At 42.6% G+C, this 13,250-nt stretch overlaps 1 protein-coding gene across 2 annotated transcripts; it reads left to right on the forward strand.

Moving 5' to 3' along the window:
* The first annotated feature begins 230 nt into the window (after positions 1 to 230).
* LOC139382031 (cAMP-dependent protein kinase type I-alpha regulatory subunit-like) lies at positions 231 to 12,215 on the forward strand. 2 transcript variants are annotated; one of them, XM_071125966.1, is made up of 11 exons: positions 231 to 362; positions 1,549 to 1,775; positions 1,957 to 2,124; positions 4,298 to 4,389; positions 4,517 to 4,578; positions 4,685 to 4,731; positions 5,121 to 5,279; positions 7,792 to 7,852; positions 8,036 to 8,157; positions 8,251 to 8,332; positions 8,547 to 12,215. In XM_071125966.1, exons 2-11 carry the CDS (start codon positions 1,602 to 1,604, stop codon positions 8,717 to 8,719), a joined length of 1,140 nt encoding a protein of 379 aa, XP_070982067.1. In that variant the 5' UTR covers positions 231 to 362; positions 1,549 to 1,601; the 3' UTR covers positions 8,720 to 12,215. The 2 variants fall into 2 exon arrangements, with proteins under 2 accessions (XP_070982067.1, XP_070982068.1); XM_071125967.1 differs by having other exon boundaries at positions 238 to 362; positions 1,575 to 1,775.
* The last annotated feature ends 1,035 nt before the right edge of the window (positions 12,216 to 13,250 follow it).

A 13,250-nucleotide genomic window follows, 5' to 3' on the forward strand; every position in this document is an offset into this window, starting at 1 on the left:
CATCCCCAAAAATATTCCTATATTGAGATTTATTTGAATAGAGGACGCTCCACCCACTGTTCCTGGGACATTTTGAATAGGAGACTATCGGGTCCTTCTATCCGCTATAATTTTAATAATTTTCCCATTGACGTCATGATTTCCGTGCGTTCCCCTTTAATGTTGCCAAGGGTTACGGCTCACATGTCAGAACGAGGCGAATTGACGTCAATGACGGCTTGTGATTGGTCCTAAACCCGTATCCGGTGGGGCAGCGGTTCAAGGATTTGGAAAAGTCGAAGGGAGAAATTTGGTACGCTTGTGGAAATAACATCCAAAACCGAGTCAGTGACGAAGGGCTCGGTAAGAATTCGCGGGTTCTTGTAAGTATTTACATGCTTCGTCGTTGAAAATTGATATCCTTGCAATTGCGGGATATGTAGCCTCCGCCTCGTATTTGTTTATGATGGAGCTCAAGATGGCGTCATTGGCAAGAGGGCTTTGCAGGCCTAAATGCCAACTAGTTAGCTAGATTTGATATCAACCAATACAGATTTAGCAAGCTAGCTTCGTCATTAGTATGTTTAAGTTAATTAACTAGCTAACGTACCAGTAATCTGCGACCAAACAGCGATGTGACGCGTACTAACTCTAGTACCTAGCTAACTACGTATTAAAGGCCTAACTTAGCTAACTAGCTAGGTCTTGAGTGCTGTCATCCTGTTATGCTCCCTGTTGTATTTGAAGGCAATAGCTAATATCATAGCTAGCTAACTAGCATCATAGCCAACCAGTATTTGCTTTATAATTTACCCTTCCAGCTGGTAAACGTTACTGCTCCAATCAAGGGTTTGAAAGTAAGGCCTTTATTTTTTTTGACATCTCTCATATTATTACAGGAGAAAGTTCATAAGCAGTAAACGCCAGAGCAATAAGCTTCACAAGATAACAGGAAATTCAAGAACCGTCTGAAATCCTATTCAACATTAGCTCGACTAGATATTAGTCTATTAATGCTTGATGTAAATGGTTGTTTCTATAATTTGTATCCTCATTTTTTTCACCTTTATTTAACCAGGTAGGCAAGTTGAGAACAAGTTCTAATTTATAATTGTGACCTCATGATCTGCCTTAGAGTGATGCGACTGAACTGTATGAACAGTACAATGTAACCCTTTGGTGGAGGACTTAACTTTACCAATGCAATAGATCCTGTCTTTGGTAGTAAAGCAGCATGGCGTGCTTGCTATCTGGCTCCGTCTTTGATAATCTACTTTGTTAGATTAGGAATGACATGGTGCTATTTACTGTTCATGATGTCAGGATTACTGTATCTCTGCATTATGAAACTGATAAATGTCAGATGACATCAAGCAAGGATACAGTGGGTTTACCACACCATCATATGACCACATTTCCATCAAGCATCCCTGCAACACCTCTCTTCACTTTATTTCTGTCTCACATGCGCCCTCATTTTAGAAGACAATAACAACCACATTAGAAGAGCATTGTTACTCTTTCAGAAAATGATAGAAGTAACCATCCAAGTTGTCTCTCCATCTCTAGTTCAAAGGTCAGAGTTTGTTTACCAGGTCGTAGCGGAGCAGGAGCACATCGTGATGGCGTCGAGCAGTACGAGCAGTGAGGAGGAGAGGAGTCTGAGGGAGTGTGAGCTCTACGTGCAGAAACACAACATCCAGCAGCTGCTGAAGGACTGCATCGTCCAGCTGTGTACCTCCAGGCCTGACAGACCCATGGCATTCCTCAGAGAGTACTTTGAGAGGCTGGAGAAGGTGAGTCTGGGTGGGTAGGGTGGTGTGAATGCGTGCAACTGCGTACATGCATGCGTACCGTCTAGCTGTGTACCTCCAGACCTGACAGGCCCTTCCATGAAAGTATTTTTACCATTGTAGTGCCTTTTATATTGGAAAGCATTCCCCGGGCAGCTGATTGGATGTTTGTGACCTCGTGCAGGAGGAGGCCAAGCAGATCCTAAACCAGCAGAAGGCCAGCAGCCGTTCTGACTCCAGGGATGAGGAGGTGTCTCCTCCCATGAACCCCGTTGTCAAGGGTCGCCGGCGGAGAGGAGCCATCAGCGCTGAGGTCTACACAGAGGAGGATGCTGCATCCTATGTCAGAAAGGTGAGGAAACGCATGCAGGAAAAAAAGGAAATCGCCTTCAAACACATGGCTCTACTAAAACAACACAGCATCAACAAAACACAGTCACCCGGGCTAGCCCACAGAACAGTCGCTCGGGCTGGCCCACAGAACACAGTCGCCCGGGCTGGCCCACAGAACAGTCGCTCGGGCTGGCCCACAGAACACAGTCGCTCGGGCTGGCCCATACAACACAGTCGCTCGGACTAGTCCCAGGGATGCTTGGCTTTGGATCACACCACTGTCTGTAAGCAAACGAGTGATGCGCTTTCGGCGCAGTACTTGCTGTATCCAAGGCTGTATCCATCGTTCACATAGCAACAGAATGCAGCATGCTACTGAAGAGAGAAGAGACCAATTTGCTCGTTACACATTCAGGGCCTAATGAGCTGTTACTGAATAACAACTTGCATTTGGATAGTTTGAGGTGAGGGAGAGTGTGGTGGAACAAGTATTGTTAGCATTGAGTAATGTTATCTCTGACTATCTAGGATCAAATTCTCCATTAGATAGTCAGAGAAATGTTGAGCAACATTAGCCAGCTTAACTGATCAAATAATTGAGTTTATGGTGTGAAAATGATCTGGCTAATAAAGTCATACAGATAACGTTATTTAGCTAACGTTACAACATCAGATGAGCTAACGTTAGTAAACCTAACCAATTCGCTGTAGTTTTAACTGGTATATGACTCATTGCCGCTCCTCAAGTTATAACACGTTAGTTGCTTACTGGACCCTGGCAATCTGTGTGAAATGTTGACTAGTTAATTTGCTAACGAACTAACTACGATCTGTGAAGTAATGTTTAACCTCTACAGTATGTGGTTAATTTTCAGAAAGAGAGTTAGGTGAAAATGAGGCGTTGCTTGTTAAACAAGTGGATTCAGGGATAAAGTGTAGCTGGAGCTGGGCCTGGCTTAAGCTGGATGCCACTATAGAGGTGAAAGGAACACCACACACTTTCCCTATTTCTCACTTTTTAAGTCGTGGATAGAAAGAGGTATGCCAGGTGTACTCTGCCTGAAAGAGATCAATTATGCCAACAAAGGGTATCATGCTCTGCTGGCCCATTGTAGGACAGATGTCCACAGGCAGAAAATGTAATAATGTGCAGTGTAGCCCAAAGATATTGCTTTTGTTGTGTTGCACTTGACAGTAACATTTGTGTGTGAGTGAGGGGGATTATTACATTTTTTTACTTAGTGAATGTTATTTATGCACACATGTAGCCTTGTGTACTTGATTGATGTCTACTATAAGTGGCCACTATAATAGAGCAAAAATAGAATGCCTTTTTGTTTTATTGTATTTCTACTTGAAGATGTTTTTTCCCAAGTGCAATGTTTATGTGTGTGTGTGGTCACAAGCGTTCTATTATAAAGGCTGTCATGGCTTACTGCAATATAAGTGTATTGTTTTTTCTCAAGACTTGTCATTTGCAGTAAAGTCGAGGCAACAAATAACATTGAATTGCTTTCTTGATTTTTATTTTTTTTTACCTATGAGTTGGGTTCACATTAACCACTTATTTTACACACAGAGACTGATCATATTCTTTGTTTAATTAGTAAAAACCTGCACTTCCTCCTAGCAGGGATATATATATATATATTTTGCACTGAAACATGCAAAAAAAGTCACCTTTTTGGGCCCTCCCCAGTTTGCATCCCTGACTTGTCCACAAAACACAGTTGCTCAGACTAGTCCAGAAAACACAGTCGCTCAGACTAGTCCAGAAAACACAGTCGCTCAGACTAGTCCACAAAACACAGTCGCTCAGACTAGTCCACAAAACACAGTCGCTCAGACTAGTCCACAAAACACAGTCGCTCAGACTAGTCCACAAAACACAGTCGCTCAGACTAGTCCACAAAACACAGTCGCTCAGACTAGTCCACAAAACACAGTCGCTCAGACTAGTCCACAAAACACAGTCGCTCAGACTAGTCCACAAAACACAGTCGCTCAGATTAGTCCACAAAACACAGTCGCTCAGACTAGTCCACAAAACACAGTTGCTCAGATTAGTCCACAAAACAGTCACTCAGACTAGTCCACAAAAGTATCCTCTACTTAGTCATCTATGGGCTGGCTGGAGATCTTGTGAATAGCTAGGGTGAAATTCCTAATCTTGGATGCGTTTTGTTTTCAAGGTCATTCCTAAAGACTACAAAACAATGGCTGCCCTGGCTAAAGCTATCGAAAAGAATGTGCTATTCTCTCACTTGGATGACAACGAGAGGAGGTATGTTGTTAACAGGCTTTGATTTGTCTGTAAAGTTTGGTTGTCAATGTGTTTATCAATCCCACTGATCAAGTCACAAACTTTAATATTTTTACAAAAGCTTAACAAATACAATCTTTATTCGCAGTGACATATTTGATGCCATGTTTTCAGTTACCTACATCGCTGGAGAGACTATCATTATGCAAGGTACAGTAGGATCTTATTTTTCTTTAGATTCAGTGGAAATTCAATTAGACCTGAATGTCTTTTTATTCCAGAGAAAATATGAACAATATCCTCTCTTCCCCGTCAGGTGATGAGGGGGATAATTTCTACGTCATCGACCAAGGAGAGACGGATGTACGTCTCTTTGATCTATTTTAGGAACCAACAGCATTATTTTAGCTTTTGCACAATGACTCGCATGTTAACACACACACAAGCGTTCCAGTTTAAAAGAAGACAGGCCCCAAGTTGAGAGCTTGTCTTGTTTTTTCCCCCCCGGAATATGACAGGCTTACTTTTGAAACTCTCTTTTTATACCGTTTATATGTTATTTTTTGTCATCTGTTACCTTAGCATGCCTACTCTCATAGAAATAGGTTTCTAATTAGATGGCCAAACCTAATTATTTCTACACAATACATGAAACGACATAGGCAGAAATGACAACATCTAATAGAGACAGCAACACACTAACCTTACCTGGTCTTAATATCTAAACACCCCCCCTCCCACCTTCCTGCCAGGTGTATGTCAACAATGAGTGGGTGACCAATATTGGGGAGGGGGGCAGCTTTGGAGAGTTGGCCTTGATCTACGGGACCCCCAGGGCTGCCACCGTCCGAGCCAAGACCAACGTCAAACTGTGGGGCATCGACAGAGACAGCTACAGGAGGATACTCATGGTGAGCCTCGCTCTGCTCTGCTCTGACACTTCACCTGACTGACTCAATTTGTTGATTTACTTTCAATACTTTTGGAATAATTAACGATGAGTAGGGAAAGGTGGAATTGCTATGATTTTTATAACTGCTATATTTAATTAATTGAATATACAGACAACCAATGTTCCCTCTAAGCTGCATGCGCGCAGTAACCCAGAGACTGTCGGCACAGCTCCCCCGGGACTGCCGTGTAGAAATATCAGCCCACAGAGAGAAGCACCAGATTGAACTTCTCAACTTTCTAGAGCAGTGGCCACGTCGATCTCCAAAACATTCCTAGTTGATCTGCAAACATTTCTGTTAAAACCTCAATGATAAAGCCTTGTGTTGATAGTTTTTTTATTTGTCTCTGGCTGTTGGCGGTCGGTGCACATGATTCAGCTGTCCTATGCGTCGGGTAGGCCAACTGTTGCCATTTTGAACCATTTCATGTGTCTGCAGATACAAACTCTGGCTTACCAGTGTGCCCTGAGAGCAAATCAAGTGCACGGAAGGTCTACCGCTGGCCAATCGGATGGCTCAGATTACAGTGGCTGCAGTAACATAGCGGGCAAAAAAGGAAGCTACAGCAAGTTTGATTCTGTGAAATTTCTAAATGTTTAAAACCATGGCTAGAGAGAGACTGTCAACGAGTACAGCAAAGATATGCTGTTTTTATGAGTGAGTTGATGTTAAATTCTTACTCCGTACTGTCAACACTTTGTATTCAACGCCTTTAAAAGCCATAAAATGCGTGTTCTTCCTATTTCCACTCAGTGCTACAACAAGCGCTGCAGCAGTAATGAATGAGTAGGAAAGTAGATAGGCTTACGCTGTTATTATTAGCATCTTGTGTCTTATTTAATATTGAATAAGATTTCACTTTCCTCATAGGAGTAATAACATGAATTTCTGCATAAGGCAGAAATAATGCTGTGTGACTCAAGTCCATCAGCTGGAAGACAGAGACCCTTTTTGGTCAGTGTCAGTGGAGGGATGTTGAGAGACGGACCCTCAGTACAGCTGAGTGAGAATACAAGTAATACAACAACGGATCTATTACTGGTGTGGTCAAAACAACAATGCATTGGCAATTCAAGCAAAGCTAATATGCGGTTATAATGTATTGGGCCTATAGCATACTGAGCCACCTCATTGCTACAGTACTGTTTTTAATTGGTTAATGTTGCATAGGGTTATGTTTTTTTTATTAGTCGCGTTAAAAACTGAGCGTGCATTTTGACTCCCAAGTGATCTTGACTCAGAAAAGGTTGGTTTACCACTGTTCTACAGTTTTCCCTGTTAACACTATCAATGTTTCCCTTTACTGTGGCAATTGTGATTCGAATCAATGCATTATTAGCCATTTTTAATGCAACATAATCAACTATGCAAGAGATTTAGTTGTAGGCGGAACGCACCCGAGTAGGTTTCTATTGCATTGACACACACGACTCAGCCCGTGCTTTACACAGACCGGTGTGGCATAACCAATCATAGCTGCAGTAGGTCTATATGCAAATAGACTGTTGCCATATATGGATTTGTGCCATATTTGAACTGGACTGTGTTTACAGCATGAGCGGTCGTGAGTCTGTACTCTTGTTTTGAGATCAAAGTGAGAGCTGCATGTAGCCACGTGTGCACATTTTGTTCACATCCGTTGCTAGTTAGTGAGTTATTAGCCCAGTTATAGATCATTTGTAGTCAGTAATAGGGGAGTGATTGCTTCCTACAAGAGAACAAAACGTGTACATTTCTAGACATCTTTGAAAAGCGAGTCAAGAAAAGAGCTTTATTTGAATTGTTTTTGTAAATGGGCAGTGTTGTATTTTGACACCGGGTTGAATGAGCTAAGTAGCCAATATACAGAGGGTAGCATAATGTGTCTGATTCTCTGTAATAATAGTATGGGAATGATAATGCATTTTATTTTGTAAAGTGGTTTCTTTCGTCAAACAACACAACAGTTTTTCAGTCACCTCCATGTCTGAAGGACAAGTGGATAAACAGGTTAATGTCAAGCCCTCTGGGTTTTTTTCCCTAAAGTCTCATGGAATGTAGGCCTACATTGAACGCAACACATTGGCTGCCACTGTAGGCTAAATGATAGAACAGCCTTTTCCATGTTGAAGTGCTATGGCATGCATTTTCTCTATTGTTTTTGATGGTAGGCCTGTCTGGTAGGTCTACTGTACATTATGATCAAATAGCCACAGTGGCCTACCTGGCCACTGTTAAAACTGTAGTTCAAAAGGTGTACAGCCTTAGTGTTCACTGTAAACACGTGCTGGAAGTTGTACAGAATTTTCACTATCGTCAAGTTTTCGCTCAGCAGACCTGAAATTTGCTCAGTGCCGTAAAAAATGGGAGGGAACATTGGAGACAACTACAAAAGATTAGCCCTATGAGCAGTAGATACATGATGGCGTTTGAAGGCTTACAACAAACGTGAGAACTCTGGAATAAACATTAGGATTGTTGTTGTTTACAGGGCAGCACTTTGAGGAAGAGGAAGATGTACGAGGAGTTCCTCAGCAAAGTCTCCATCTTAGGTAAGGCTCACTGTTTCTTCTCATCTTTGACTATTCCCCTGTAATAATAATGATAATAGCAACTTTCATACAGTGCCTTTCAAGATGCTGTTCATTTCCAGAGGGGTTAATAACCCTTCCTCTACCACCTAGCTGTACTGTACAGTTTCCTTTTGGTTCAGTCTTGTGACTCCACCCCCTCAGAGTCTCTGGACAAATGGGAGCGTCTGACGGTGGCTGACTCTCTGGAGCCGGTGCAGTTTGATGATGGACAGAAGATTGTGGTGCAGGGAGAGCCTGGCGACGAGTTCTTCATCATACTGGAGGTATGCACATCACACTAAAGTACCTCCCCGTTTCACTCTGTTTCAACACCGTTTCTCCCTACTGAACACTACCCTGATGTTGGTGTTCTATAGGGTTCTGCAGCTGTATTGCAGCGTCGCTCTGAGAACGAGGAGTTTGTGGAAGTTGGGAGGTTACAACCGTCTGACTACTTTGGTAAGAAGAACCTCCTCAGGCATCAAGTTTCTTTCTATATTGATTTGTTTATATATGCACTATTTAATCCTGAATCTCACATTTTATGGTGGTATGATGAAAAAGCACAAAGCTCTAACCTGAGTTGGGAAGCTTCTCACATATGGAGGTTCTATTTAAATTAACCAGATTTCTGAAGCCTGTTTTGTATTGAACATGTACTCCGTTCCTCCAGGTGAGATTGCCCTGCTGATGAACCGTCCCCGTGCTGCCACTGTGGTCGCCCGCGGTCCTCTGAAGTGTGTGAAGCTGGACCGACCGCGGTTCGAGCGTGTCCTGGGACCCTGCTCGGACATTCTCAAACGCAACATCCAACAGTACAACAGCTTCGTGTCACTGTCTGTCTGAGGGGTTTCCCCACCCCCTGTACCCCCTAATCCCCTTTGTAACCCCAGAACACCCCCTGTACCCCCTAATCCCCTTTGTAACCCCAGAACACCCCTGTAACCCCAGAACACACCCTGTACCCCCTAATCCCCTTTGTAACCCCAGAACACCCCCTGTATCCCCTAATCCCCTTTGTAACCCCAGAACACCCCCTGTACCCCCTAATCCCCTTTGTAACCCCAGAACACCCCCTGTACCCCCTAATCCCCTTTGTAACCCCAGAACACACCCTGTACCCCCTAATCCTCTTTGTAACCCCAGAACACACCCTGTACACCCTAATCCCCTTTGTAACCCCAGAACACCCCCTGTACCCCCTAATCCCCTTTGTAACCCCAGAACATCCCCTGTATCCCCTAATCCCCTTTGTAACCCCAGAACACACCCTGTACCCCCTAATCCTCTTTGTAACCCCAGAACACACCCTGTACACCCTAATCCCCTTTGTAACCCCAGAACACCCCCTGTACCCCCTAATCCCCTTTGTAACCCCAGAACACCCCTGTAACCCCAGAACACACCCTGTACCCCCTAATCCCCTTTGTAACCCCAGAACACCCCCTGTATCCCCTAATCCCCTTTGTAACCCCAGAACACATCCTGTACCCCCTAATCCCCTTTGTAACCCCAGAACACCCCCTAATCCCCTTTGTAACCCCAGAACATCCCCTGTACCCCCTAATCCCCTTTGTAACCCCATAACACACCCTGTACCCCCTAATCCTCTTTGTTACCGCATTACACCCCCTGTACCCCCTAATCCCCTTTGTAACCCCAGAACACCCCCTGTACCCTCTAATCCCCTTTGTAACCCCATAACACACCCTGTACCCCCTAATCCTCTTTGTTACCGCATTACACCCCCTGTACCCCCTAATCCCCTTTTTAACCCCAGAACACACCCTGTTCCTCCCAATCCTCTTTGTAACCCCATTACACCCAATCCTCTTTGTAACCCCATTACACCCATTACCCCCTAATCCCCTTTGTAACCCCATAACACCCTGTACCCCCTAATCCTCTTTGTAACCCCATTACACCCCCTGTACCCCCTAATCCCCTTTGTAACCCCAGAACACCCCCTGTAACCCATAACACACCCTACCCCCACCCCCTAATCCCCAATGTAACTCCATTATACACCCACTCCCTGTACCCTCTAATCCCCGATGTAACCCCATAACGCATCCCCTACCCCTGTACCCATCCCCTAATCCCCTATGTAACCCCATAACGCCTCCCCTACCCCTGTACCCACCCCCTAATCCCCTATGTAACCCCATAACGCCGCCTCTTTTAGAACCAGGGTCCACCAATGCAATTTTGCTTCAATGTCACTTAAAATTATCTTCCATTTGCTTTGAATTTTATTTTTTATTTTTTTTACTCATCTAAATGTTATGCTGCCCATCACCTAGCTATCATAGTCACCTATAGGAGCACAGTTATGTTAGTTTTAATGTACCAAATTCATATGGTATGCTTTCACTGCATTCACTGAATCTAGAATTGTTTTCCTATAGTTTAAACACGAGCAGTGATTAGTAGGGGATTGGCCGAGGTTAGGACAGGCCAATGATAAGATGGGACAATCAAACGTAACATGGTGAAGTAAGCGTCCATGCTGAATATTGTTCAGATATTATTAACTAGTTCGGTTCCAATAAAAATGTGTCGACATCCTTACAAAATAATTCATAAAATTGTACTTTTTAGAATTACCAGAATGCTGGGAGCATAATGATTGCATCTAATTACTTATGTAGCTTTCATGCAATGATAACCAATGGTTATCCTCCATTGTTACTGTACATTAAATCGCAGACATTTTTAAATTTTCTCATATTGTTTCCATTGATTGGTCCATCAATCCAATTCACTGTTATTTTATCTAGTTTGAGAGAGTTTGTACAACTTAATGCAACCAGAATGTTTTCTGTTGGACAGCTACCAAACTACAGCTAAATGTTAGTAATTGTTTTCACAACTCAGAACGCATAAAATATTCTTATTCTGACAGAAGCAGTGGAACTCAAAACAGGAAGTATCCCCATGTTAACACTCACCTCTGATTTGTTGGTACATTATTGACTACAATAGGGGGGAAAGATTATTAAATGGTTTTCAGTATTCAGCATTTTTCAGTATACACCAAATAACTTAATCGCTATGTTTTTAAACAGAATTATTATTATAGTTCTGACTAAAGTTCTTTATTGACTGAACAAACTAATGTTATGGCTATGGTTTGGAGTGATGGTAAAGTTAAGTACGTTTAAATGTCTTTTTGTAAATGCTTATTTTTCCATAAATTCTATTTTAGGTGTTCAGTGCCACAGCGTAAATAAATGCTTATTCTGTTCAACCGACAAAACAGTATGTAGTTGTATTGTGACAATGTCATGGGTTAACCTCTTGAAAGTAGGCGAAAGGGCTTTAAAGTAATTAATATAAATTTGAATTGTAGATGGTTTTAAGACTTAATTATTTATGTACTTGAGTGCAAAAAATAAAAAGCGTTAGAAAGCATCCCAACTGTGGTAATTCAGACATCAGATTAAATTGTCATGATTATATTTATTTATTTTAAAGCAGCTTTGCTGTTAAAGCATAGTGGAAATGATTGTTATCTACTCTATGCCTACCTACAGCATAGTGTAAAGTAATGAAATGGTATTCTCAAACTGCCCCTGTCGCTCAAACAGTTGGTCATTCACTACCGGCTTCACCCCTTGAATCTTAAGAACACATGTCATTAGCTATTTTTCTTCTAACTCCTGCAGAAATCTATAGTCTAAGTTGTATTCCTGTTCATTCCTGCCTCACAGCTTGCCCCTCACCCCTTTCTAACAGAAAGGACCCTTACATACGGTAATGCTTTTATCCCTTTCTGAGGTATTGTCTTTGTTTAGGCTCTGTCATGTTTCCAATCTTAATCTTATGTACAAAACAGTATGGCTGACTGGATGGATGGATGGACTTGTGTAACCGTATGTATGTTGAAAACCAATCAACATGATACTGAGTCGATTGCAGTGTTGCCTACTTGGTCCAAAACTTTTGTATTGATTTCAGATGGTTGATGTTCTGGAATATTGCAGGTGTCTATTTGCTGACAGATCACAACCCACCAGTGGTTTGCTGGTGTTTCTTCACATAGAAGTACTGATATGGTAAAACACATCACAAGATTAGTGCTCACTAGTAGGCACACTGCAATCCACCCGGTTTGCCTTAGCTTATGTAACCCGGGCATAGACACTCCTGCTAGCCTGACCTTCAGCAAGTTTGCGGGGCCTGCAGCAGGCTCTGAGAGCTGCAGGTCATCTGAGGACCATTCTTTTTCTATTCTATCCAATGACTGTACTCTGTTTGACTTCCTGTATGTGCAAAGATGTTTATCCTTTTGGTATAGATTGTTCCAGATGGCAGTTTAAGCAATAAAAAGGTAAAATTACCTGTGAGTCTTGTATGTCTTTACTCATTGTTTGTCTGAATATGTCTATACTATAAGGGTGAAATAGTCCCAATTGGAAGACAGTGACTATCCTGTAGTAAATAAGGTGCAATATCATCTCTGAACTCTGGAGGGCAGTGCAGTGCCTCAAGTCTTCAGTGCTTTCTTTAAGGTTAAGGTCACTTTATTGGTCAATTACCTTCAAGGTCCAACTAAAATTTGAGCTAACCCCTCTGAAAGACACACATACAGGTTTTGGAGAGGTGTGGGGGGCTGGCACACTGGGTGCCTAGGCAGCTGTTGTGGGGGGTTAAGTGCCTTGCTCAAGGGCACAACGGCAGGTAAAGGCATCTAGGATTTCATACCAGCAACCACTTCCTGACAGATTTTGTCCATTAGTCACTACACCCACATAAACCGAAAGGACAGGACAGGTGAAGGAAAATACCCTGGGGGGCCTCACATTCTGTTTTGTTTCAGTGCATATGAAGGAAGCCCCTTCAGACTATTGAGATGCACCCCATTGATGGTGGTCACTGAAATTAGATGTTTAACTGTTGGTGGATTACTGTTTTGTAAGAATAGTACTTTGAACAATTACCAAGCATGATGGTGTGAGCAATCACCACAAAAAGGCTTGAAATAGGTTGAATGAAACTGATACACACTTCATCAGAAAGCTTCTAAAGTTGGTAAACCCAGAACCCACTCTGGGTTTATTCTTGTTGCTGACACCTTGTAAAACTGGCAAACATAGGCTCCCTTCAGTAGTGTTGGGCAGAAGCCAAACTTCCTTTGACGTGATTTAATATAGGCTCTTTAAAATAGTTGTGGTTATTCAGGATGCATTGGATTTGTAGTCAGGACAGTAATGAGAACAGCTCAAAGCAAAAGGTTGTGGTGAAATGGCATCCAAAGACAAAGCTTTGTTTCAGACTAGTTAGAACAAAGTAGAGCTGCATGTCCACATACAGTACTGTAGCTGTGATGAGGAGGTATCTATGTCAGGGTGTGTTATGGTTGGGTTGGTGTTGT

Source organism: Oncorhynchus clarkii, chromosome 23 (genome assembly GCF_045791955.1).
Source record: "Oncorhynchus clarkii lewisi isolate Uvic-CL-2024 chromosome 23, UVic_Ocla_1.0, whole genome shotgun sequence".
Taxonomy (NCBI): domain Eukaryota; kingdom Metazoa; phylum Chordata; class Actinopteri; order Salmoniformes; family Salmonidae; genus Oncorhynchus; species Oncorhynchus clarkii.